A 27,264-nucleotide genomic window follows, 5' to 3' on the forward strand; every position below is an offset into this window, starting at 1 on the left:
TCTAAAAGTTTGCTGTTATAGAGCCACTACAATGTCCTTTTAATCACAGACGGTCTCATATATTCCTAGGTTCAGATAACTAGGACTGGGTCACATAGACCCAATCACGTCCAGAGTATCATTGAGGAGCAATTTTCTGATGAAAAAATACAACTGTACATAATACAAACAAATAGCATGGTACTTGTCGATTTCTCATCTCCATGTGATTCTGATTACTGCCTCCCAAAATTGGATTATAATTAAAATGTTTTAATATGAAAAAGTGGTAAAGATCATATATGGTTGCACGTCCACATGGATCAACTTGAAGGAAAGATTCTTGTGGAAGATGTCTACATTCTAGAATACAGCTGGGGCTGGTCGGTTAGCTCACTTGGTTAGAGCGCGGTAACACCAAGGTCAAGGGTTTGGATCCCCTTACCGGCCAGCTGCAAAAAAAGAAGGAATAAAGTCGATTCTTTTTATTCATAATAGTTATGTCTGTGAAGTTGCAAACACTGAATTAGCTCCTGGGGGAAATACAGGATTAGGTTCCTGCAAGCCTCTGTTCACAACACTTTCATCAGCTGATCAATACATAACCTTGTTTTATGTGTGTTTCTCTTCAAAAACACCTTATTTAATATATATTTGTTACAAATAATTATACTCAGTTTTTCTTTATAACAAAACAATTTCAATTACAGCATTTTGGAGACTATACTACTTTTTCACTCAGTCATAAACACACATACAATAAACATATAGTATCAATATAATAAACAATAAGACATACTGTACAGTTCTCACATTAAACATGTACAGTACTGTGAACACATACTGTACACTGTATAGTAATACAAATGAAGTCCTGAAAAAATTAAGGATTAAGCATTTAAAGTTTCACAAAAACATTAACTAAAATCTTACTGTTGATGGAGCTGCAAGATGTGATGGAGTAGTGCACAGTGTGTTTAAACCTTTCGACCTTGGCTTGTTCCACGAAAACCAAGGGAGAGGTTGGTGGAATTTATACTGCAGAAGAGGAAGAGGGTGGCATGTCCATATGTGGCAGTTCTATCTTAGGAGTTTGGCTCGCCACTTGTTGATGGAGTCGACAAATCTCCCTCCCAATCTGGCTTGAAAAATTGCAACAGCCTTGTCTGCTTGGCTTTCTGCCTCAAATCTTTAAGAATTTCAGCATAAGGGGCAAATGCAGTGGAGGTGAGGTGCTTAAATTTGAGACTGCGATCAAGCATAGGATCACACTCTTCCATGTCATTAAAAATTTTTTCCAAGGCTGAGTTCCACTCTGATATTTTGGCTGCTGTGAGAGGGACAATTCTTGGAGTCTTAGGCTGACTTGCATTGCCGTCCTCGTCATCACTGACTCCAACACCCTGTTTTGCCATTTCGTCCAACTCTTCATTGGTGGGTTCTACTGTCTTCTCCGCCAAAATTTCCTCCACATCTTCTTCCTTCATGTCCTCAAAGCCTTCTCCACTTATTTGACGTGCGATGTGCAGTATGTTTCTTACACTGTTCTTTATGTTTTCTGTCACACCTTCAAAGCCTTCGAAATTTTCCACACAGTCTGGCCAAACATTTTTCCAACAGTTATTGATAGTAGCCTGCTTGATGCTGTCCCAGGCTGTGTCAACATAATCCATAACGTTGCGTATAGTGACTGACTTCCAGTAGTCCATCATGGTGATTTCCTTGTTGGCCTTAAGAGCCTCCCAAGCCTTGGTGTAAAGCTCCCTCGTGTAGTGTGCCTTGAAAGCTTTTATTATGCCCTGATGGAGAGGTTGGATGAGAGATGTAGTGTTTGGGGGCATAAAAACAACTTCTACATTGGGGTGTGCATTTTCAAGTTCTTCACGGCAATGGACTGGGGCATCATCCAAAATTAATAAAACCTTGAAGGCAAGGTTTCTTCCCTGGAGATACTGTTCAGCTTCTGGGATGAAGCAGTTGTGGAACCAATCGGACATCATCCACGCTTTTTTGTTCCACCTCCAATGGACTGGCATATAGTTTACGTTTTTCTTTTTAAGAGCTTGAGGATTTTGGGCTCTGTACACCATTAGGGGTTTGCATTTAAAGTCGCCCTTGGCATTGGCACACAACAGCAAGATTGCATAGTCATGGAATGATTTAAACCCAGGGGCTTTGGAGGCCATTTGCGTTATATAGGTTCGTTTGCCAACATCCTTGTAAAATAAGCCAGTCTCATCAGCATTAAAAACCTGCTCTTCCACATAACCCTTTTCCTGTATGACACTTAGCAAGTACTTTTTAAACTCTTCCGCAACCTCCTGATCTGCAGAACTCGCAGTCTCACCTGCAAGTTTATTTTCCACACCATATCGCCTTTTGAAACGTGCAAGCCAGCCAGCACTCGCTGAGAAGGGTTTAACATTTCTCTGACCCTGGGTAACGTGACCATAAATTTCTTTGGCTTTCAGTCTCACAACAATGCTGTCCACTATGCTTCTTCTATCGGTCGTCATCTCATGAATCCACAAATTGAGCCGCTTTTCCATCTTTTCCATAGCTTCATCGCGCACTGTAGATGTCACTTTAACACTTTCCGGAGCAGCCTCACGTACAGATCGACGAATTTCCTTTTCCTTTTTCTTGATGTACCGGATTGTTGACTCGTTAACGTTGAACTCCCGGCCAACAGCACTGTAACTCATGCCCGAACGGAGCTTATCTAACACGCGTATTTTCTCCATGAGACACATCACGGTCTTCTTGCGCTTGGGAACAGCAGACAGCACTTCAGCACTACGCTTGGGGGCCATTTGAAACAGCAAAATCACCAACAAAAAGCACAAAAATGCAAAACCCCGTGGAACTAAATACTCTTTTTACAGCAAGCGAGCTAAAACAAGAAGGTGGAGCCTCTGCCTCCTTCAGCCTCGGCTGAAAACTTGCACCTCCGCCTCCAATTTTTCCTCGGCGCATGCCCAGGAATAACCCCACAAAGCCCTCTGATTATTGACTTTAGGGTTACATTTGAGCGAGTAAAACAATTTGAAAATACGAATCCACGAATAATGAGGGTCAACTGAACTTCCGTAGTTACGTAATTTTTTTTTCTTCTTTTTGATCCTCCGGTATGAATCGTATAGTTACGTAATTTTAGTTAAGCATAACTACTAAATCAAGGCAGTGCGGTAGGGCCGAAGACTACAAGTTCCAGCATGCAACGCTTCAGGGAGAGATCTGTGCTCCTGAAAGGGTTGCTGAGTGTCAGCCCAGAGGCACCGGCCGGAAGTATCGTGTTTCCGACCACGTAGCACTCTCTGCGCATGTGCACACGGTGACGGGGGGGCGCCCTAGCTGTCGTCGCACCTCTATGGTTTCTCCCTAGAGCTTTGCTGTTGGAGGTAGCTGTGGTCTTGTGGGTTGGCCGGCCCCGAGCGGCAGCGACATGGAGGAATTCGACTCCGAAGACTTCTCCACCTCGGAGGAGGACGAGGACTACGTGCCGTCGGGTGAGCGATTCCGCCTCAGGCGAGAGGCGGATTGCCCCGCCCCACGCCTTACGTGAGGCGCGTCTGGCCCCCGCGGGCGTTGGCCCAGTGGCCCGGGTGGCCCGCGTGGCGCCGGGTCTTGAGCGTCACCGCCCTCAAGCCCCGCACCCTTGACTGCCCTGGCTCGAGACGTGTGCGCGGGGACATTCCGTGCAGCCGTTCCCCGTGGGCGGGCTTCGGCCAGCGCCCCCTCTCGAAGCGCGGGAACCGGCACGTGAATAGCGCACTGTCTGGGGACGCTGTCGGTGCGTCCCCGAACGACACTGCTGCTTTTGAAGTCTTCTGGAAGGCGGTCTGAGTGTTGGAGGTTGTCTGCAGACCTTTGGGCCCGAGGGAGTTGTTAGCTACCCCCACGTCCAAGATAAATCTAGCCACTTTCCCTCTCCACAAGGGATGTGGTTGTTACAAAGTTCACTTGATGCATTTTGTCTCTGCCCCATTGCTCTCCCCTCAGAACTTTTTTTTTTTGGATGGGTGTCTCTAACAGAATGGGGCCAAAATAAATCTAACCATCTAAACCTGTCCCTTCCCCACCCTGCTCCTTCCCCAGACTTACCTATCTCTCCCACACAATCGCTCAGGTGGAAATCAAAACCAAAAAAAGAAAAAAGAAACCCCCCCCCCCAAACCCAGGAGTCGTCCTAATTCTGTCTGTCAGCCCATCCAATCAATAAGTTCTGTTGTGTCTACATGGAAAATAACTTTCTGAGCACTTATTCACCAGTCTCACTGCTACCATTTCATTCTGAGCTATCATTATCCTTTGCAGGATTTTCCATAGCTTCCTAACTGGTCTCCATTCTCTTCCACTAACGTTGGTGTTAAGACAACAGCCAAAGTGATCATTTGAAAACTAATTTTCATTTTAGTCAAAGTTATGCATGCACATACGTAACATAGTCAAGTATTTTTTAAAGGCTTGTTTTGAAAACTAGCAGCTCCCATCCCTATTCAGTCCTCTCCAGAGGAAACTGCTTTCCACTTTCTCAATTTTGTATTTCTGTTGTCTGTTAACTGAACCCCACGCATGGTAGGTCCCTGACCTCATCCCCCCCACACACACACACACCCTTCCACCTTCAGGCCCTCTCCAGCTCCCCAGCCTGCCAGTATACCTGTGTCCAGTTTTGTTTAGATCAGTCTTCAGTGTTTGTTTTTTCTAATGACTGTGAACACTGTGTTCACTGCTGAACCATGTGGTATACAGTGATTGCTTTTCCAGCTCTACTTGTTTTCTCTGGAGTTAATTGCCATTTTTGTTGTTGCCTAGGTGTCTATGTACTTACTACTAATTTGACTAACTTTCAGAATTATGTAAACCATTTCCCAAAATACTTTGATTCATTAGGTTTTCACTTTCATCTTCTGAAAGTCCATCTTTGCCTTCTGATATGCTCCAGTTTGGCTTGGTTGCCCTTTTTACTATTGCAGTGTGTGTGTGTGTGGGGGGGGTTGCCCTTTCTTACTATTGGGGTGTGTGTGTGTGTGTGTGTGTGTGTGTGTGTGTGTGTGTGTGTGTGTGTGTGTGTGTGTGTGTGTGTGTGTGTGTGTGTGTGTGTGTTACAAGGAGGGGAACCCTTTACCTTATAATAATACTTATAATACTGTTCCAGTCTTAAACCTAGGATCTTCCATCACTATCAACACTCTGAGTGTTCTTTTTATGTCCCTTCTGTATTGGATTCCCTGTTTCTTGGATCCCATGTTGTCTTCTTTCTTGGTGTGTGCCTCCCAAATGAGAATAAATTCACTAATAACTTCTTGAGGAAGGGTGCATGGTAGGGACATTTCTTCGAGACCTCGACTGTCTAAAAGTAACTTGATTGATTGTTTGATATAGAATTCTAGATTGGAAATAATTTTCTGTCAGATTTTGGCCGGTGCGGGGGAGGGGGTTGACCAGTATGGACTCAGAACCCTTTTTTTTTTTTTTTCTAAAAGATGACCGGTAAGAGGATCTTAACCCTTAACTTGGTGTTGGCAGCACCACACTCTCCCAAGTGAGCTAACCGGCCATCCCTATATAGGGATCCGAACCCGTGGCCTTGGTGTTATCAGCACCACACTCTCCCAAGTCAGCTAGGGGCTGGCCCTTGGATTCAGAACCCTTGACCTTGGTGTTGTAACACCACACTGTAACCAATTGAGCTAACCAACCAGCCCCTATCAGAATTTTGAAGGTGTTGTTCCATTACTTTCTAGATTCCAGTATTGCTATTAAGAATTGCTTTATTAGTGATTTCTGCTCATTGTATAAGATCTGTTTGTCCTTGGAAGCTGATAGAATTGTTCCCATTTTCTGATACATCACCATAGTATTATACCTTAATATGAGTCTGTTTTCAGCCATTGTGCTTGGCCTTCTGGGAACTTTTTTTCCCCTCAAAAATTTTTTTGCCAATTTATTTTCTCCATTTTCTCTGTTTTATTTTTCTGGAATCTTTATGTTAAAACTTGTGTTAGACCTTCTGGACTGGTCCTCTAATTTTTATCCTCACCTTTTTTTCTATCCCTTTGACTTTTTCCCCATTTTATGGGAAATTTCCAGTATTTTATCTTCCTATCCTGCTGTTAAGGTTTTTTCTTCCTTTCATATTTTTAATTTTAAATAACTTTTTTGTTCTTTTAATATTCTTTTTTTATAACATATCCTTGTTTCATAAGTGCAGTATCTTATCAATTTAAGGATATTAATAATACTTTAAACTTTTTTATTTTTAACTTACATACAGTAAAATTTACTCTTTTTGGTGTACTGTTCTATGATTTTTGGCAAATTTTAGAGTTGTGTAACTGCCACCAAAATGAACAGTTTCTAATCCCTACTCCCCACCCAAAAAACCCTAAAATTCCCTGTTCTACTCTTTGTAGTCAAACAACTCTCCTTCACCCCCAGTCCCAGCCACTGACGACCACTGGTCTGTTTTCTATATGTATAGTTTTGCCTTTTTCAGAATGTAATATAAATGAAATCATAACAGTATGTAGCTTTTTATGTCTGGCTTCTTTCACTTAGCATGATACATTTGAGATTCACCCATGTTGTGCATATTAATAATTTGTCCTTTATATTATGCGGTAGTCCGTTGTATGGAATGTACCATAGTTTATTCCCTAGTTGAAGGACACTGGGTTGTTTTCAATTTGTGGTGATTACAAATAAAGCTGTTTGTAAATATTTACATACAACTTTCTGTGTGAACACGGGTTTTCATTTCACTTGGGTAAATACCTAGGAGTGGGACTGCTGGCTTTTATGGTAGGTGTACGATTGCCTTTACAAGAAACTGCCAAACTTTTCCATAGTGTTATTCCTATTGGCAACACATCAGAGTTTCAATTGCTTTTCATTCTCAACAGTACTTGAAATTGTCAGTCTTTTAAAATTTTATTTTAGCTAATTTCCTCGTTTAATTTACATTTCGATAAAGACTAGTAATGTTGACTGTCTTTTCATGTGTCTGCTTGCCATCTTTATATCTTCTTTGGTGATGTATCCGTTCAAATCTTTTGCCTATTTTTAAAAATTGGCTTCTTTTCTTACTGTTCAGTTTTGGAGTTCTTTATGTATTCTGGATACTGTCCTTTGTCAGATATCTGCTTTGCAGTATTTTGTCTCACTTTGTGGCTTGTCTTTTTGTTCTCCTAACAGTGTTGTTTGCGAAGCAAAATTTTTTAACTTTGATGAAATCCAGTTTGTCAAATTTTTATGTTATTTATTGTGCTTTTGGTATCATATCTAAGAACTCTGCCTGACCCAAGACTGCAAAGACATTTTCCTATGCTTTCTTTTAAGTTTTATAGTTTTACGTGTATATCATTTATTTTATCATTTTCAGTTAATTTTTGTATGATGTATGAATTATAGATTTGAGATTCTTTTTTTTTGCATATGGATGTCCAATTATTTCATCAGTATTTGCTGAAAAGACTGTCCTTTCTTCATTGAATTGCCTTTGCACCTTTGTTAAATATTAATTGGCCGTATTTGTATAGATTTATTTCTGGACCTCTATTCTGCTCCATACTGTTTTGATTACTGATTTGCAGTTTTAAGTGTTGAAATCAGGTAGAGACAGTACTCCAACTTTGTTCTTTTTCAAAATTGTTTTGACTGCTCTTCTTCCTTTGCCTTTCCAGGTATATTTTGGAATCACCTTGTCATTCTCTCCAAAAATATCCTGCTTGGACTTTGCTTGGAATTGCATTGAATCTACAGATCAGTTTGGGTTGAATTGATAACTTAACAGTCTTCTTTCCCAAACATTGAATACAGTATATCTCCGTCTATTTAGGTCTTTTAAGTTTCAATTTCAAATTGTTCATTGCTAGTATATGGAAATACAGCCATGCTCCACATAAAGAAGTTTCAGTCAGTGAAGTACCACATACACAATGATGGTCCCATAAGATTATAATGGAGCTGGAGGAGTGTGGTAGGCTGTATCATCTAAGTTTGTTGAAGAACAGTCTGTATTTGCACGACCTGACAAAATTGCCTAACGATGCATTTCTCAGAATGTATCCCCATCTTTCAGCAATGGATGACTGTAAAATACAATTGTTTTTTGCATAGTAACCTTGTGGTCTAAAACCTTGCTAAACTCATTTATCAGTTCTAGAGATTTTTGTAGATTCCGTGGGATTTTTCCATATAGACAGTCATGTCAAATGTGAATAGGGCTGGCCAGTTATCTCAGTTGATTGAAATGTGATGTTGATAACACCGAAGTCTGGGGTTCAATCCCTGTACTGGCCAGCAAAAAAAAAAAAGGTGAATGGACAGTTTTATTTCTTCCTTCCCAACTTGTATACCTTTTTTTCCCTCTTGCCTTATTGTACTTGATATTTACAGTATGATGTTGAATAGGAGTGGTGAGGGGGATATCCTTGCTTTGTTCCCAATCTGAAGTGGGAAAAAAATTAAAGTTTCACTGTTTAGTACCAGATTAACTATAGTATTTTCACAGATACCTTCTGTGTGTCTTTAAAGCACTTTAACAGTGAGTAACTCATTACTAACTTAATCACATAATAACACTATGCGTGTGCTCCCCATTATACACACCAAAAAACTGAGGCACAGAGAGTCTAAGAAAATACCCAAAGCCGCCTAGCTAGACAGTAGCTGAGCTGAGATGTAAACCTTGGCATTCCACATATATTGTCCCTCACAGATGCTTTTATCAGGTTAAAGGAATTCCCTAAATTTCTAATTTGCAGAGAGGTGAATTTTGTCAAATGCTTTTTCTCTTTCTATTGATTTAATTATTTGTGGTTTTCTTTTTTGTCTGTTGATATGGTGAATGCAATCACTGATTTTAAGATTTTGTTATTTATTTAAAAAATTTTTATTTGTAATTTTTAAAAATTATTGACTGCAGTAGGGAGAAAGGTGGAAAGAGTAGAACAAGGAGCTTGATCTATAACTGACTGTACAGTGAATTGAGATAACTCATTACCTTTGGAAGCCAATTTTTAAATTTTGAACAGATTTTTATTTCTGGGATAAAGCTTACTTGGCCATGATGTATTATTTTTATACATTGCTGAATTTGATTAGTTAATATTTTGTTGAGGATTTTTGCATCTATGTGTATGATGGATACTGATGTGTAGTCTTCTTGTAATTTCCTTGTGCGATTTTAGTATCAGATGTTGCTAGCCCCATAAACTTGGGAAAACATAGTCTGTTCCTTCCAGGGTGATTTTTATTTACCTTATATGTTTGTTTTGGACTTTAAAGTCTTTCTCAGGTTTTTGGTGATTCTTAGTTGTTTGTCTCATATTTAAGCATGGGACACTGAAAAGATGATTGGAAGTTCTGAGTCTTCAGACAACATTTGTCCCTTTTGTGCTTCATTGTCTTTGGGAACATTATTCTGCTTCTTATTGTCTTTTTTTTTTCTCATAGTAACAGCATGGTATTTGATCTTGAGTGTTTCATGTAATTAAAATTCTTTTCTCTCTTACCAAGGATATTGAGCATCTTTTTACATGTTTTAGATCCAGAGCCACGTGCATCTCCTTGTCTGCACTGTTTGCAACATTTGCCCATTTTTATGTTGAAAATAACCTTATATTATTACAAAAGCAGCACATGAGTTTTGTAGAAAATTAGAAAATGCAGACCATTAAGCATAAAAATAGAGTCATTACATTCCAACTACCTGGAGATTTTCAAGGTCAATCCCTTAGTGAATACTCACTCTTATCTTTTTCTACACCCAGGTATTGATATTCGTATTTTTTCCCCAGCCTGGAATCATTCTTTTTCATGTTATTTTGCAACCTGCTCTATTCAGTAATCAATCTCTGCCTATCCATTTCAGTAAATTTCCATCTTATCTAATGTACAGATCATATTCAAATTTTCCCAGTTGACCAAAAATGACTATAGCTTGTTTGTATAAATCACAAATGAGTTCAAGAATACACGTGTCATTTAGTTGTTCCATCTCTTAAATCTGTTTTAATCTAGCACACTCCCCTTTTCATAATGACATTGATTTGGTGAAGACATCATGCCATCTGTCTTGCAGCATGACCTACCTTCTAGATTTGTCTTGTTCCTCATGCAGTTGTTTTAAGTTGTTCTTTTGTTCCTTGAATTTTCTATAAATTGGAAGTTAGATCTAAATGCTTGATGGGTTCAAATAAAATATTTTTGGCTAGAATACATTATAGATGACTTGTGTGTTTCATATTGCATAACATCAGAAGACACATAATACCTGGTTGATTCCCATAGTTGTGACTACTAGAACAGGATGATGACAGTCTGACCCCTCTGTTGCGTAATATTTTTTCCTTTTGAACTGAAAGTATTCTGTGTGGCAGTATACTTAATGGTTAAAAGTTAAATTGCTTTTTAACATTACTTGCTAACCTTTTCCTAAATTAGTGCTATCATTAGAGTTTGAGAAGTGTTCCATAGTTCTACATTTATTAGTTGGTGTTCTTCTGTAAAGTATAGCTTTCCCTCATCAGTTGGGGCAGGATAAATGTTTAATTCTTTTCCCTTAATTCAAATTTTCAATGTAGAGAGTAATTTTAATAGTAGCCTAAAATGGTACAAATTATCTTTTTTGTCTTTTTAAAAATATCATAAAGGGCTAACAGATTTTTATTGATTCAGTATGTTTTAGTCTCTTAACAGATATTCCTTTAAAAGGAATGTGCTTAAGTGTCACTGCTTTTGCCACTAGGAGCTCTTTCAAGCTGGATCCTGTATCTTTTTAATGTGATCTATTGTTCTTAAACAACTTCCTGGCTTTCTGGTACAGCTAAATGTCCTGGTTTCACCTTATGCTTTGCTTGCCTCAGACTCAAAATTAGCTAAGTTGTTTTCAGGGAACCATTTTTGTGGTAAGTCATATTAAAGAATACAATTTGAACTTTAGAGATGTTCGTTACTATTAGATTAACACTGTTTCTGTGCCATTTCAGTGGACAGAAGTAGAAATATTTATCTTGAAAAGGGTTAATGTTTATGTTGATATTTTTAATTCATTTTTAACATTTGTGTTTTCACTTAATTTTTTTGATTTTATAATTGTGTATCATTTCTCTTACTCTGACAATCTGGATTCCTAACATGATTAACTTAATCTTATTTGCTTTAACCTATATTTTCTTTTCTTTTTTTTTCCTTTTTGCTTTAACCTAGAATATCAAGGAAACAGTTTCAAAATACGAACACTAATGTTACTACAAGGAGTAGAACTTTTTGTCTTTAGGATGTTTCTTGCTAAAGATGTACAGTCAAAATATTATGTTTTTAAAATCTTGGACTAAATCATTTCTTGTATGGTTATATTATCATTTTGGTATACACTTATGTTTATTTTTCAAACTTTTTAATTTAAGGGTTTTAAGGAAAGTTCTATATATAGATGAACAAAGAGTACCCTGTTTTACCCTGACCTTTTATAGGGAGTTATTTTCATTAGTTTCTTGTTTATCCTATCAGTGTTGCTTTTTGCACATATAAACAAATATGTATATAAAACGTATTCTTATTTCTTTCTTTTTCTTAATCAAAAGCTTGTGTATTTTATACACTGTTCTTTTGCACTCCCATACCCCTTTTCTCTTTAACTTAGTAGTATATTCTGGAGGTAACTAGATAAAAGTCCTACATACTCCTTTTCAATGGCTGTGTAGTATTCCATTATTTATATGTACCATAGTCTATTCAACCGGTCACTCATTACTGGACAGCTTGGGCTGTTTCCAGTCATTGTTATTACAGACTACACTGGAGTGAATAACCTATTACATATTCTAGGATAGAATTCTAGAAGTAGGATTGCTGGGTTGAAGGCAGATGCGTTTGTAATTTTGTTAGATATTGCCAAATTCTCCTCCATAAGGTATTAGTTAGAATTTGGCAGTATCTAACAAATTAAAGATACATGAGTGTGCTGGTTGCTGCATAAGATTGTCAACGTTATTTACACGATAATGGCATGTTTGTACAGTATTTTGTACTTTGCTTTTCTTATATTTGTAAAAATGTGAAATATGTGCAAAGAAGAGTGTCACATGTATAGTTTAAAGAATACTAATCAAATGAATACTCATGTGGTATCCTCCATTGAGCTAGTATAAGAACTAGAATTATGTTTTGTTTTGTTTTTGGCAGCTGGCCAGTGCAGGGATTGAACCCTGGACCGTGGTGTTATCAACACCATGCTCTAACCAGCTGACCTAACTGGCCAGTACTAGTAAAGTATTTAAAAGCTGATTGGATGTACAGGAATATCAAAACAGCACTGTTGGGCTGAGCCCGTGGCGCACTCGGGAGAGTGTGGCTCTGGGAGCGCAGCGACGCTCCCGCTGCGGTTTCGGATCCTATATAGGAATGGCCTATATAGGAATGGTGCACTCACTGGCTGAGTGCCGGTCACAAAAAAGACAAAAAAACAAACAAACAAAAAAACCAGCACTGTTTGTAATGTCCCCAAACTGGAAAAACCTAAATGTCTATCACCTTTAGAATGGACTAATAAATTACAGTATAGTTATACAGTGAAATACTATTTAGGAAAGAGAATGAATAAACTATAGCTACATGCAACAACATGGCTGACCTCATGAGTATAATATTGAGTGAAAGAAGCCAGACACAAAAGAGTACATATTGCAGGCTTTTTTTTTTTTGTCTATTCAAAAATAGGCAAAACTAATCTGCGGTGTTAAAAGTCAGGATAGTGGTTGCCTTTGCAGTAGAAACAGTGGCTGGTGGCTAAGAGCCACAAAGTGGGGGAGGGGGGCCTTCTGAGATGCTGATAATGTTCTGTTTCTCCAGCTGGGTCCTGGTTATGCAAGCATGTTCACTGCATATCATTTCATTGAAGTGTACATTGATTTGTGTTCTTTTTGGTATGTATTTTTCTCATGAAAGTTTATATGAAGTAAAAGAGAAAAAAGCTAGTTGAGTCTTTGTGTGGGCAGGGTTGGTTTATTGACTGGTGCCCACAGAGCGTGGTAAGATTGGGCATCCAGGCAACACTCTTTTGTTGGGGACCCCAGATGGTCAGTGTCTGAAGATGTGGGACATAGATGCGTTTGTTCTTTCTGCTGTGTTTAACAGACAGTCTTTAGGTTTCTTCCTAACCTCTTATTGACAAGACAAGGTATCTTTTGATTACTTTTGACAGATATCTAGGATGAGGTGGGAGCATCAGTTTCTTCTTTGAGAGGTACATTAGTAGAATTGGAATTTTCATTCATTCATTTGTTCATTCAGCATGGACGAACAGGGTCTATGTCCTCATGGAATGTAGAGCATAGCAGAAATTGCAAATATTAAATACAAGAGGGATGAATTATGGAGGGGAAATATGGATTACAGTGGAAGCCTAGGTTAGGAAAATTTAGCCTAATCTTCAGGGGCAGGGAAGAGTTCCCTAAGGAAATGATGTTTTAGTTAGGTGAAGAATAAGGGAAAGTACTAGACTTTATTCTTAATGAAAATGTTTCATCTTAATGTGAAAACTTTTATTCCTGTCTGTCTGACCACCCTATTATGTGATTTCAGGTGGAGAGTATAGTGAAGATGATGTAAATGAATTAGTGAAGGAAGATGAAGTGGATGGTGAAGAGCAGACACAGAAAACCAAAGGGAAAAAAAGAAAGGCTCAGAGCATTCCAGCCAGGTGATGCTGCCCTCAAGGCCTGTAGATGTCAGGGGCTGTTGTCACAACCATCCTGACTGCTGAGATTGGTCTGATGATGGATTTCTTTACTAAAGGGTTTCTAACCCTTTTCTCTTTGAAGAAATCATTTGCTGATATTCTAGATTAAATTCTTGGTCTCTGGCAAACTCTGAAAATTTTTGAGCTTTAATTAAACAGAATTTTAATAGGTAATATGTATACATGGTTAAAACAAAAAACTCAGTTACTACAAAAATGTGCATCCTGTTTCTAGCCCTTGTTGCTTTGCCTCTGAAGAACTATGTTACCAGTAGAGATAGTATGTGCATGTACAAGCAATGTATGTATATATTTTCTGCCCTCTTTTTTAAAAAAGAAAAAATATAAATAATAGCATACTCTGCATATTGTTTCTCACTTTCCTTATTTCACATCCTGGAGATGGTACGATGGCAGTACATTTAGATATACTTCATTCTTTTCAGTGACTATGTAGTATTATATGAATAAGCCCGACTTTATTTAAACATTCCCTGTTGAGGAATGTACCTAGTCTTTATTGCAACAGATAAGACTTCAGCAAATATTCTTTGCACAGTCATCCCTCAGTATCCATGGGGGATTGGTTTCAGGACCTCCTGTGTATACCAAAGTCTAGGGATACTCAAGTTCCTGATATAAAATGGGAGTAGTATTTGCATATAACTTAAGCACATCTTCCCATATACTCTAAATCATCTCTAGATTACTTATAATACCTAATACAATGTAAATACAGTATAAATAATTATTATACTATATTGTTTAGGGAATAATGACAAGGGGAAAAAGTCTGTACATTTTCAGTACAGATGCATTTTTTTTTCCCAAATATTTTTGATCTGCAGTTGTTTGAATACACAGATGTGGAACCCACAGATACAGAGGGCCGACTGTATATGAGGGTACCTCAAAAAGTTCATGGAAAGATTACTATGATCTTTTTTTTTTGGAGCAGGCCAGTACGGGGATCTAAATGTGCAATCTTGGAGTTATAAGGCTGCTCTCTGACCAACTGAGCTAACTGGCCATTATCTTTTAATGCTGTTTTTCTACTAACTTTTAAAAATACCCTCATATGTCTTTGTATACATATCTGTATATTTGTAAGTGAAATTTATTGAAGTAGAATTATTTGATCTAAGATTATATGTAGTTAAGTTTTTAAAAAAATAGATATTAGCAGATTGCCTTCCATAGGCCTGATACTGAATTACACTTCCACCAGAAATTATGAAAATCTGACAGATTATTTAACTCAGGTAAGGGAATCTTCCATAGAAGTCTTTTATCTCACTTTTATTGGTGTTTCTGTCTTCCTGGGCATTGAAGCAAAAACCAGATTATAGTTTATGAAAAGGAAAAAAAGAATTTTAGATACTAGATGATTTACCTGAAGTCAAAGTAGTCTAAAAAACAATTTACTCGTATAAGTCTTGGGTCCAGTTCTTTTCTCCTTGAATTTTTCTGTATTCCAGCTTCCATTTCTTCAAGAAGTAGGAAGAAATACTGATATTTTGTTTCCCTGAGAACTCTTGGAAGAAATTGTGCAAGTAAATTTGAGGCTCTTCTCAATAGAACTTGTTTTCTGAATGGAGTGGTTTTAAAAAGTCAAAAATATCTGGCATATATATATTCCAAGAACACTCTGGGCAGATTAATTCTGTGAGCTGATTTTGGCTGTTTTCTTGGTGAAAATACTTGATCTTGACTTAGAGGTAGAACACTATATTTCTATTCTAAGTGATTGGGGAAATGCTCAATTCTGTTTTTCTTCTACAAAATTTCAGCTTATTTCTCCTACTCCTCCCAACGTTTTAGTCAGTAGTCCCAGATTTAAAAATTTTCTCAGGTTTGCAAGATTATGTTTGGAATTGAGAAAGGGGTAACTGAAAAAATTTTGCATTGTCTGTCTTGTCTTTCCTTTTTCTTGTGACTGTTGGTGATTAGGAAGAGGAAACAAGGTGGCCTGTCAGTAGAAGAGGAAGAGGAGGATGTCAAGTCGGAATCTGAAGGAATTAGCAGCGAGGAGGAAGATGAATCTGCAGAGCAGGAAAAAGGCAATGGGTCAGAGGATGCAAGGAAAAAGAAGGAGGATGAACTCTGGGCCAGCTTCCTCAATGACGTGGGACCAAAATCAAAAGTGCCCCTGAGTACACAAGTTAAGGCAAGTTGAGAGATAAAGGAAGTGAATACCTCTCCAGAAATACTCTAATTTTAAATTTCCAATAGGTTTTTGGTTAGAGAAGAAACATTTAAGACCAGCCATAAATAGCATTTTGTTTGTTTGGTGGCTAGCTGGTAGAATGATTGAACCCCGGACCTTGGTATCAGCACCATACTCTAACCAAGTGAGCTAACTGGCCAGCCCACAAACAGCATGTTTTGATGGTTCTTTTAGATTTCGTCCTTTGCTGAAATTGATTACATTTCTTGCTTTTTTCATAGAGAGGAGAGGAGACTGAAGAGACAAGTTCAAGTAAATTGTTGGTCAAAGCAGAAGAGCTAGAGAAACCTAAAGAAACAGAAAAAATTAAAATCACCAAGGTGTTTGATTTTGCTGGTGAAGAAGTGAGGTAAGAAGACCTTCACAAACTTTGAAACTAGTATTTTTGAAAGTGAGCATTTTTCTAAATAGTGTTAGCCACCTATCCTCATTCCAGCCTATCATAATATTTTGGAAGACTTATGTTTGACCTCCAAGGAAACTGGCTTCATAAATTGTCAGGGAACGTGAGAAAGGTCCTCTCACATACGGTAATATAGTTTTCAGTTTTATTAAGTGATCAGCTGGAAGCAAGGAGATGTAAGCGTCAAATATTTGGTTCTACCATTACCATGCTTTGTGACTTCGGTTAAATCATTTCTCCTTATATTACTTTCCCTGACTGTGAAATACAAGCCCCAGTGAAGCCTCTGAAATTAGATAAGAATTAAAAGTACTAGGAGAGAAATTTGGTTGCAGTATTATTTCCTTACCTTAATATTATGTTGTAATTGATTCATGAGGTTTATTTACTATTATTTAGAAATATAGTAAGGGCTTAATGCCTTGACCAGTTTAGCTTCCTGGCTGTTCAAGGTAAGAACCACATGCTTGGAATTTCCTGTCCCCCATTTATTTAAATTTTATTATGTGAAAACAGCAGATCTATAATTTAGAGCTGAATGAAAACAGATGAAGTGCTTGCTAATCAATAATTTTATGGGTGGTCACATTTATTTTCCTTGACAGTAATTAATTAGACCTGGGAGCTCTCTGAGAATATAATCTCCTTTAAAACTGTTATTTTAAAAATAATGTCTGTTTTCCAACAGTTGTTTCATCCAGTGAAAATACACTTTGGAAAAAGAATTTAACATTATCAGTTTTATAAATGGTGTGGAGCAAAACTTTTTTTTAAAAAAAAATTTCTACCCAACATTTTCTTCTGAAAAATTTCACACTTACAGAAATACTACAAGAATAGTATTACAACAAACAGCCATGTACCTGTCGAGATTCACCACTGGCTACTGTTTGCTTCTCTCTTACCATCTATATTTGTATTTTTCTTTTGTTTTGAGAATTTGAGAATTACTTGTAGACATTGTGACAGTTCATTCTTAAATAGTTTAGCACGTCTCCTAAGAACAAGGGCATTCTCCTTTGTAGCACAATATAACTTGCACATCCAGTAAATTTAACATTAGAGCAGATTACTATCTATGTTGAAGGACCCTGATTTAAAGTTTTCATTTCATTGCAAAGCTTTTGTAAAATTCAATAAAATGAATTACTAGAAAAATAAATTTTAAGATATATGCGAAATACAAGCCCAAATTTTTAATAAGATTTAACAGACTTAAAATTACATTTCAATAAATTCAACTGAAGATAGGAAAAGAAAAGAATTACGTGACTATACAGGCTGTATATACTCGCACATTGAAAGTGTGAGTATAGGTGTATAGGTGATTGATACAGGGAATCAATTATACCTTTTTGTTTTTCTGCAATTGAAACAAAAAAAAAAAGCTAAGAGTAAAATATTTCTTAGTATTAAACATCAGATACACATTTTGAATGAATGCTGTTTACATTGGTATTTAAAGTTTTTATTGTGACAAAAGAGCTTATTTTTTGTTGATTTATCTAAGCCAGATTGATGATAATACTATTCCTGGGGGATAATGTATATGTAAATTTTTTCTGTGTTGGTTATCTTTTTCTAAATAACACTCATGATGAAACTCATTTCACAGAGATATTTTCACGGGATCGGAGATATAAATTTTACAGCAGTTTCATTAAGTTTAGGATTATATTTTTACTTTTATCCAAAATGAAACTAGTGATGCTGTATTTTCAAAGTTCCTCTTTAGTGCTTCATCAGTGGCATGAATTTCCTATGCATGGATATTCTTTTGATAGAAAATACAATTCAGAACTTTCTATGAAATGTGTTAATATGTAGAAACTCCTTTTCCAGGCTTCTAACTCTCATTTTTACCTTTATAATTTATTTGCTACTGAAAAACATCTTGAATCACTTTCTTGCATGGAAGTAGTAAGATTATTAAAAATACCAAAGGTAGTAGACAAATAAGCAAGTTTTGCTATCTAATTGAGGTCTTTAAAATTGGGGACCATCTGATTATTTTTTTCTTTTAGAAACACTATGTTTATTCCATAGTTCATCATTCTCAACAGAATTTTTCCTTTTCATAAGCGCTGTGTCTCAGCCTGCAGTATAACATATGCTCGTTTATGATCATCATTCAGTTTATCACATATAAAGAGAGGAATTTAAAAATTGAATGACTTACATAATTGAATAGCCTTACATAATTCACTGTTTTTACTATGGGACTGTGTATAGGGTTTTTTGGTTTTTTGTTTCTGTTTTCCTTTGGTACCAAGAATTTTCTTGAAGAAGGAAACAATGTGTTAATTTATGTTCTAGCACAAGCCCCTTAATTCAAAATGTTTTCCTGTCATGTACCTACACCACTGGAACATACTTTGCAAACACTGATACTCCAAACCACTTCTGTTGACATTGTGGTTATAATTTTACCATACAGAATCCTTTATATCACTCTCATGTTTAAAACACACATGTAATAAGAGAATTTTCATGTTAGCAATATCACATTTTTCAAGTTGCATTGAAAAATACTTTGCTAACCATATAATAGTTTTCAATATCATAAGCCAGATTCTGAATACTTTAATCTGTGGTATGATTGGAAAGTTGTACTTGAACCACCTTCTTTGCCGCAGATTTACCAACATTTCCAAGCAAACATCACTAATGCAGTCTTTTACTGATATCTTGGCAATGGTATATGTTTTAGTTTTAGCAATCAAAAGGGCTTCTTTGTCAAAAGCTATATAATCTTTAGCAACCTCCTTTCTCAGAAGTCTGCAACATTCTAATGTAATATGTAGAATTTTGCATCTGCTTCTATTGGCTTTTTAGTTCAGTATTCTTTCTTTCAAAGATTTCTTTTGATTTTGAACTTATTTATTTATGTTTTGTGTGTAAATGCCACTGAAGTTTTGATGGATTTGTTGCTTCATTAGCCAAAACATCTCTGCAAAGAACTCACTATGGTTTTAGCGCTGCATGATCTGAAACCAAATTTAATATTTGGAGGATCATAAAATAAAACCAGTATGACCTTTGTTGGTCTTCATTTTTTTGGAATCACTTCCATTAACATCATGTAGTTTACTACTACTGTAGCATTCAGAAAAGGTGTGTGTTTCCTTTATAGAAACTCAAGCGAGACCTGTTTTGTCATTAATAAATTAGGATTAAAAAGAGATAACACCAATTTTGCTTTCTTAATTTAGTTACTAATTTTAAAATATAAATTTTAAAAATCACACTTGATTAACAATTCAAAGATTGTAAAAAATAACACATAAAAATAAATGCTTACATTTTATTATATTTTGGCCTTTTATTTGACAAAATAACCCTAAAATATCTCACACATTGTAATGTGGTCTTGTTGTGCATGACTGATAGACAATAGACAGTTCATATCATACGCGACTCACCTTGTAAGTTTGACAATAACTGAATTTATCTATTCTCTATTTAATGCAGTGAGTCTACTGATCATGTCTTGAATATTGTGACATTGTCAAGTTTCTAAGTATTCCCAATTTCTGTACTGATTTCATCCAGGACTAATAACAGGGATGCAAAACAATTGCATCCCACACTTTGAGTAGCACTATATATATGATTCTATTCACATTTTTCCCCTGTGACCCCAGTAATGTTCTTTGTAGCTATATTTCTCATTCAGTCCAAGATCTAATCCAAGATTAAATACATCTGGTCTTTTTTTTTTTCTTTTGCAGCATTTGTTCTTTTTAACCTTGTTGAAATTAGAACTGTTTTCAAGTCTTTTTGGTATTTCATGGCATTGTTTTTTTAGACAGTCCAGGCCATTCATATTGCAGAATGTCCCTCAGTTTGGATTTCTGCATCATTTCCTCGTGATTATTTCAGATTAATCATGTTAGACAAAAATGCTAATTGATGATGCTTCTCATCCATCGGGAAACCCAATATTGGTGGCAGTAAGTTAGACCATTTAAAGCAATATTTCTCAGAATTTTCCATTGTAAGGCTCTCTTTTCCTTGGTAATTAATTATTTGGGGGATCCATTAAATAAGTATTGATGATGTGAATTAATAAGGTATTTTGCTGCCAGGAATTGTACTGGAAACTATTGAATTGTCCAATAGAGGGTAGCAGAACACTGATGGTAAACGTTCACCGGTTTGGAAAGCTTATAAAAATAATATAGAAATTTTATTAATGTACCATTAGTAATATAGGTTTAAAAATGATTAGAAGTTAAGTCTTTCTTGGCTTGGATTATTTCCCATGTGTCATGTAAAATATCTAAGGAAGATTTATTTATAACTTTACCAGTGGTCCCATATAGAGAATATGAAAAGTTGGTGAATAACTCTTGCTCTGAAAAAAATCATTAAATATTTGATCAAATTAAATTTTGTGGATTTAGAAATATTAATATAGCTGTCTGCCACAAATTTTCTATCTCATTTTCGAAAGCAAATGGATGGTAATTTTAAACACTGGATGGGTATACAAGGATTCTAGGGCCTGGCTGGTTAGCTCAGTTGGTTAGAACACAACCTTATAACACCAGTGTTGCAGTGTTTGGATCCCAGTACCAGCCAGCCACGAAAAAAAAAAAGGATTCTGCTGTTTCCATCCTTTGTCAGAAGAGGGCAGCACCATGTCTCTGTCAAAAACAAAACAAAGAAATGAGTATGGAAGCCCTTTTTTCATAAATTCCATACTCTCACACACATGTATTTTATATTTCAAATGCTTATCACTTAAAAAAATCATACATTACAGAAATATATAGCATTTCACGTGAAAGTTCGTGAACTCCTTCTCCCTGAAAACAAAAACCCTGTTAAGAGTTGGCATAGGGGCTGGCTGCTTAGCTCAGTTGGTTAGAGTGTGGTGCTGGTAACACCCGGGTCCAGGGTTCAGTTCTCGTACTGGCCAGCTGCCCTTCCCATAGTTGGCATGTTAGTATGTTGGCAAGATTTTTTTTTAATTATTTGTAGTTAGATTTAAGTATTATGAGAAACACTCATAAGGGAATTTAGGAGATCTGAATTTTAATTGACAACCAGATACAAATTTGTTGTGTAGGTTTTGAGCATATTTTTTATCTCTTGATGTCATTATCCTGTTTTTCTTTTGTCTTTGTATCAAGTTGAGAACATTACTACATCTTTAAGAAATGTGAGAAAGAGCTAGTGATGACTGGGAAGAATTTGTAAGTATAAGCATAAGGTAGTGTTAGCACAAAGTCTTTTAGTTTTTCGAACTGTGTTTTAATGGTTAAATTTTGGATTTTTGCCATTTTATTTTGCTTTCTTTTCCCCCCACTTGAAAAATGTATAGCTTATTAACCTTGGGGTATGGGGGAAAATGGTATTTTTTTATCTTTCCTTATCACATAACCTGCTGAGCCAGTTAGCTCAGACTTTCCTAAATGATTCACCTTTTGGAAAAGGCTGGTCATGGAAAGTTTCTGCCCGAATAAAGACTTTTCAGGAAGTTCTGAGTAAGTGAAAATGAAGTTAAAATGGAATTTCTGCTGAGAACACTTGAATTAACTATTGCTAATAATAAGCCTTTTCCTGTCAGGGTTCTGTCTTGTGTATGAGAGGTGGACTATAACAATTTTCCTACTTCAAGTTATTTTAATAGCTGAATTTCTTATTGCTTGTTAAAAGTGAAATAATAGGCATACTATCAATGAAGAGTAATCTGCTGGTGTTACTTTGTGTCAGTTACCAAAATCCCTGAGGAAAATATAGCAGTTTACACAATATGTTTCCTAGGGAATACGGATAGGACTTCAGCTGTAAGAAATTAAGAGATACTCCCATAAATTATCATTTTTCTGTGTTTCCTTTATGGCACTTAGTATATATATCATGTATTGTCATGACATACTATTGTGCTGGCTGTCCTGCCTGCAGAGTCCATGTCATTTTTTTTTTACGTGTCCAACATCTAACACAGTGCCTGGATCTAGGTTGCATTTCAGAAAATGTTTACTGAATTGTCTTAGGTGGCTGCTATAAAAATCTTATAAGTCCTGTGGTAAAACAAATAAAACACAAAACCAAACGTGTGTTCCATAAAGGCTGCTTTTCCTTTCCCTGTAATTTGGGCCACTTGATCTTCATCTTTTTCTGTCACCAAAATTCTGAAATTGCAAAGTAGTGTGCCTCTATATGGATCTTTTTAAATTCACTGTGTCAAATGGTCTGTGGCTCTTTTTGTGGAAACCCATCCTTCATTTCTAGGAAATTTTCTTTTATTGTTGATAACTTCCCACTATTTTCTCTTTTTCTGAAACTCATATTAATTTTATTGATGTGATTGGCTACTCAAGGCTGTGCTGGGGTAACACAAACTCAGCAACTTTTTTTTTTTTTTTTTTTTTTTTTTTCTTTAAAAGATGACCGGTAAGGGGATCTCAACCCTTGGCTTGGTGTTGTCAGCACCACGCTCAGCCAGTGAGCAAACCGGCCATCCCTATATAGGATCCGAACCCGTGGCCTTGGTGTTATCAGCACCGCACTCTACCGAGTGAGCCACGGGCTGGCCTCAAACTCAGCAACTTAATAGCATAATACAGTACCTATTTCTTAGTGGTACAAAGTGCCATATAGGTTGGGTAGCACTTCATCTTGTAACTCAGCCATCTGGAGCACATAGCCTTCAAGGTTGTTGTGGCAAGGAGAGAGTGAATAAACAGATTTTCATTTAATTTTTCTGTTTTCAGAATAGGACTTCAGCCCTGCCTTTTGTGAGTCTGAAACCTCTGTGGGTTTCATTTCTCCAAAGAGTAATGAGTTCTGCTAGGTTGGGCGGAGAAGAGTAGCCTATGGTATGAGGTGCAGAATGGGATCTGGAGCCCAGTGGCTCCTGATGCAAACTTTCAACTGGTTTCAACATCACTCCTTTCTTCTACCTTCAAAGGCTCCCAGTATCTCAATTTAATGAGCCTTTCTGGGGTGCTGTAGTACAGATTGGCTTGCTTCTTCTTGGCCATCACACATGGCTACAGGTTTAGGAGACCAGAGAAAGCAAAAACCAAAGCCAATTACTACATGTCAATTTGCTTTCTACTTTGAAAAAATTTGATTGTCATTTTTTTGTTGTTGTTGTTGTTATACCTCTTCTCATTATCCTTGGATAGTTTTACCTTTTAAAACTCATTTTCCACTATTCAGTAGGGTTTTGGTAGAGAGTGGAAGATAAAGCATGTGTTCAGACCACCATGTGTAAGTGGAAGTTTCTATTTGCTCTTCACTAGCGATCTCAGGCCTACCCCGGATTCTACTAAGGCAAAGGAGATTTAAAGGAACTCATTCTAGTCTAGTACTCTGGGACTCTGAATTAAGCCTGAGATTTGGATGTGGGCATATTAGGGTTATCTATATAGTAGTATAGGAAATCCCCCCAAAATTTAGTGGCTTAAACAATTGTTTTATTAAAATTTCTCATAGTTCCAGGGGCAGCTGGGCTCACCTAGGCAATTTTTGCTCGGGGTCTCCTGTGCAGTTGTAGTCAGACAGTGGCTGGGTCTGAAGCCATATCAAAAGTTTTTTTATTCCCATGCCTGGCACCAGGGCTAGGAAGACTCAAACAACTGGGAGCTGGAACAGGCTTCTCAGGCATCTGTCTCTATGTGTCTTCCCATATAGTCTCTAGAGCATAGTGGCTTCAGAGTAGCTAGACTTCTTGTGCGGTAACTTGGAGTTTCAAAGGTACATTCCCAGAAGAGAGAGCCAGGTAGAAGCTGTATCACCTTTTATCATCTAGCCCAGAAGTTATGTAGTGCCACTTCGGTAGAACTCTAGGAGTTGAAGCAGCCACAAAAGCCCACTTAGTTTCAAGGGGTGGTAGCTTAGACTTCCCCTCTCACTAGGGTAGTATCATGGTTCTGGAAGAGCATGTGAGATGGGAAATTTGTGGTAACCATTTTTAGAAAACACTGTCTGCAACAGGGTTCTCTCTAGCATTGCCACTTAATCTCTGGATAGTCTTGAATAAGTACTTAACTCCTTAGATTTCAGTTTTCTCACTCATGAAATGTAAATGTGTAAGTCAGCTGTTGCTACTGTAATGCTGTGTAGCAAACCATCCCAAAACTCAGTGGTTTATAGCAACAAGCATTTATTTGTTGCTCATGTGCCTCTAGATATCTGGGGTTCTGTTGAACTAAGTTTGACTGCAAGCTTCTTGTTGGGTTCAGGTCTGTGGCATGTGTCTTACTGCTATCTTGAACCAGCGGCTAGTTGAGGCATATTCTTCTGGCTCAAGGGAAGAATTCAAGGGACAAGTGAAATAGCACAAACATTTAAAGCTTCTATTCCTGTCAAATCAGCCAATATCTCATTGGCTATTGAAGCAGGTCTTATATCCAAGCTCAGCATCAGTGGGGTAGGGAAGTGTCTTTGTTACTTTAATAGGGAAGGAGGGAATATTTGCTGAACCATAATCTAATCTATCATAAAATTCTTTCTCGTATTTTTTACTGTTGACTCATGTTACTAAGAGGATCATTTGGGAAAGTAGAGAGACACACAAATTGAGCCTGATTTAGAGTAGGACCAGATTTTGGAAGGCCTTGAATGTGAGGTTCAGCAGTTTATATTTGATCCTCTGAGTAATACTGGGCCATCACAAGAACTTGATCAAGGGAGTAACAGGATTGGAAAAAAAAAAAAAAAAAGTCACTCTTTAAGATGAATTCGTCAGTTGTTCCCAGTGAAGATTTTTAATTCAAAAACTCCTAGACTCTTATTCTGTGCCACTTGTATATGTGACACAGTACTAAGTGCAGGAGTGAGATGACTGTAAATAAGAAAATTTGTCCTAGAAGGAGGGCCAGAAGATAGATAAATAGAGATATTTCTTCAAAGATGGAATTTATGGGATAATCTGTCATTATTCTTGGCCAATCTTTTTCTGACCATATTCAACATTCATTATGTAATGACCATAATCTTGGACCCTCCCATTGATAAATTGGAATTTAAACAATATTCTTCAGAAGTTTTTGTTGATCTGGCAAGCCTAGGCAGGGATTAGGCATTTCGTCTGTTCTCTTCATCTGAAACTTCGGGCACCATAAATATCCTTTTTGATCCTTTAGGACTCAGTTTTATAGAGGGCAGTTTTCCCAGTCGGTCATGTTGCTTTCTTCTCTTTCTGCATTAGTGTTAATATAGCCAGTTCTCAGGGATTTTGTTTCATCTTTGGGTTGTTTTAGGTGTAGAGCCTTCCGCAGAGTATTTTCAATTGTTTATACTGTTGCTTTTCTCCTTGAAATAATAACAATGTTTTTCTCCCCAATATTCCATCTCCCCATCTCAACTTTCACTGGACCTTTAAGTCTGAATACTAATCACTGTGTGAGGTACATCATGAGGGCCTTTTCCAGCCTTCACATCAGTAACCCACGTCAGACTGAGATTTAGTAGTGACTGCTGGAGTGTGTTTCATGCTGACAGAAGTCATAGAGGGGACTTTTTAGGGAGATAAAATTTACATACATTGTTGTTTCATTTGTTAGTTTTAGTCAGAGAAAATGTTTTTATTTAGAATTGTTGTAGTAAACTTTAATCATAAAGCTCAGCAGCCAGAATTTATTGAAAGCCCAGTGGATATTTTCCTAGCTGTCATTTATTCCCTTTCCTTAGATTTTGCTTCTCTCTCTCTGTCTTCCTCTTATAAACTTGATATCTCTTTCCTTGGCACAGAGTGACTAAGGAAGTGGATGCTACATCTAAAGAAGCCAAATCCTTCTTCAAGCAAAATGAGAAAGAAAGACCACAGGCTAATGTCCCTTCAGCTCTGCCGTCACTCCCTGCTGGGTCAGGGTGAGTATTCGAGTCTCAGTCTGAGTAGTTGGCACATTGGAGAAGCTGTTTTCTGTACAAGGACCTGCTTTAACTGCAAGTCTTCTAACGCCTTTCCCGAGAGAGGGAATTATGCTGCTGCTATGCCTTTGCTGAAATATTTAGCAAAATAGAAGATGCAAAGGAAAATTAGCCACAGCTTTCTTGTTTGATTCCTGCCTGAAAGAAGTCCTGATTTACAGTGTTGACCACAGAGCTGAACATGTAAATTTTACATTTAAAAATAATAACTGAATGAAAATATCAGCAGTTCATCAGAACTTCTAATGGAGATGAGTAGTCACTCCCAACCCCCATAACCTCAAAGGACCATAAAAAGGTCAAAGGTGATTTACAAATAGTTCTTTTAACACGTCAGTAGCTTAATAGTTTTCCCCCTTCATATTTTCCATATTACTTGAGTTATTTTTAGCTGAAGACTGGAATTCTTTCTCTTTGGAAGAAGTAAAAATTCCTTTCTTCTTAATTTATATGTAAGAAGTAAAGCGTCACAGTAAATGAGAGAAGCCTAAGGTTGTAGCACACAGGAAAGTGAACATAGACCGCCTCCCATGGCTAGCCCTGACCACCAAGCTGACTCCTGTGGGGAGTTCTGTATTCTTAATGTCCCTAAGGTGTTTGGGGCAGAGCAAGTCTCCTAAACTGGCTTCTCTGACCCTTTAGTCAGAGATGTTCACTGCTTCCTTCCCTCCTTGAATGTACCTGTTGTTGCTATGAGCAGTAAAGTTTTGTTTGTTTCACATTTTTTTAAAAAGCGGTGACTTTTCAAAAGCTTTTCTAGGGCAGACCTTTCTCATCTTTGCAGCCCTGACTTCAGACAACACTGTCTTACACTGATGTGCTCTCTTAAGTTACGTTTAGCCAGAAGCAGACCCTGAGACAAAGGTTTGAGTGTAAATCATTTATGTGAGAGTTGATTCCAGGAAGTCCCAATAGAAAGGTGGAAGAAGTCAGTAAAGCAGATTGCTGGTGGTGGCTGACCCTCAGTCCTCCTGGGGAACTTGGGAAGATTGTGAAGAACACAGCAAGGAGTGA

The 27,264-nt window shown here is 37.2% G+C and overlaps 2 protein-coding genes across 2 annotated transcripts in view; one reads left to right on the plus strand and one right to left on the minus strand.

The window, feature by feature from the left end:
• Nucleotides 1-1,064: 1,064 nt before the first annotated feature.
• LOC134387711 (tigger transposable element-derived protein 1) lies at nucleotides 1,065-2,792 on the minus strand. Its single transcript, XM_063110102.1, has one exon. The coding sequence runs from the start codon at nucleotides 2,790-2,792 to the stop codon at nucleotides 1,065-1,067; it is 1,728 nt and encodes a 575-aa protein (XP_062966172.1).
• Nucleotides 2,793-3,309: 517 nt separating this feature from the next.
• The window catches only part of CFDP1 (craniofacial development protein 1), a 131,427-nt gene continuing 107,472 nt past the window's right edge, over nucleotides 3,310-27,264 (plus strand). Inside the window, exons 1-5 of the mRNA XM_063112181.1 lie at nucleotides 3,310-3,488; nucleotides 13,573-13,690; nucleotides 15,680-15,896; nucleotides 16,178-16,305; nucleotides 26,071-26,190. Coding sequence (XP_062968251.1) covers nucleotides 3,425-3,488; nucleotides 13,573-13,690; nucleotides 15,680-15,896; nucleotides 16,178-16,305; nucleotides 26,071-26,190 — 647 coding nt within the window. The 5' untranslated portion in view covers nucleotides 3,310-3,424. The remainder of the gene's footprint in view (nucleotides 3,489-13,572; nucleotides 13,691-15,679; nucleotides 15,897-16,177; nucleotides 16,306-26,070; nucleotides 26,191-27,264) is intronic.

Source organism: Cynocephalus volans, chromosome 10 (genome assembly GCF_027409185.1).
Source record: "Cynocephalus volans isolate mCynVol1 chromosome 10, mCynVol1.pri, whole genome shotgun sequence".
In the NCBI taxonomy this organism is placed as follows: Eukaryota; Metazoa; Chordata; class Mammalia; order Dermoptera; family Cynocephalidae; genus Cynocephalus; species Cynocephalus volans.

What these genes read in the sequence shown, in the direction of transcription:
- LOC134387711 (XM_063110102.1), bottom strand. Translation starts at nt 2,792, where the DNA reads ATGGCCCCCAAGCGTAGTGCTGAAGTGCTGTCTGCTGTTCCCAAGCGC.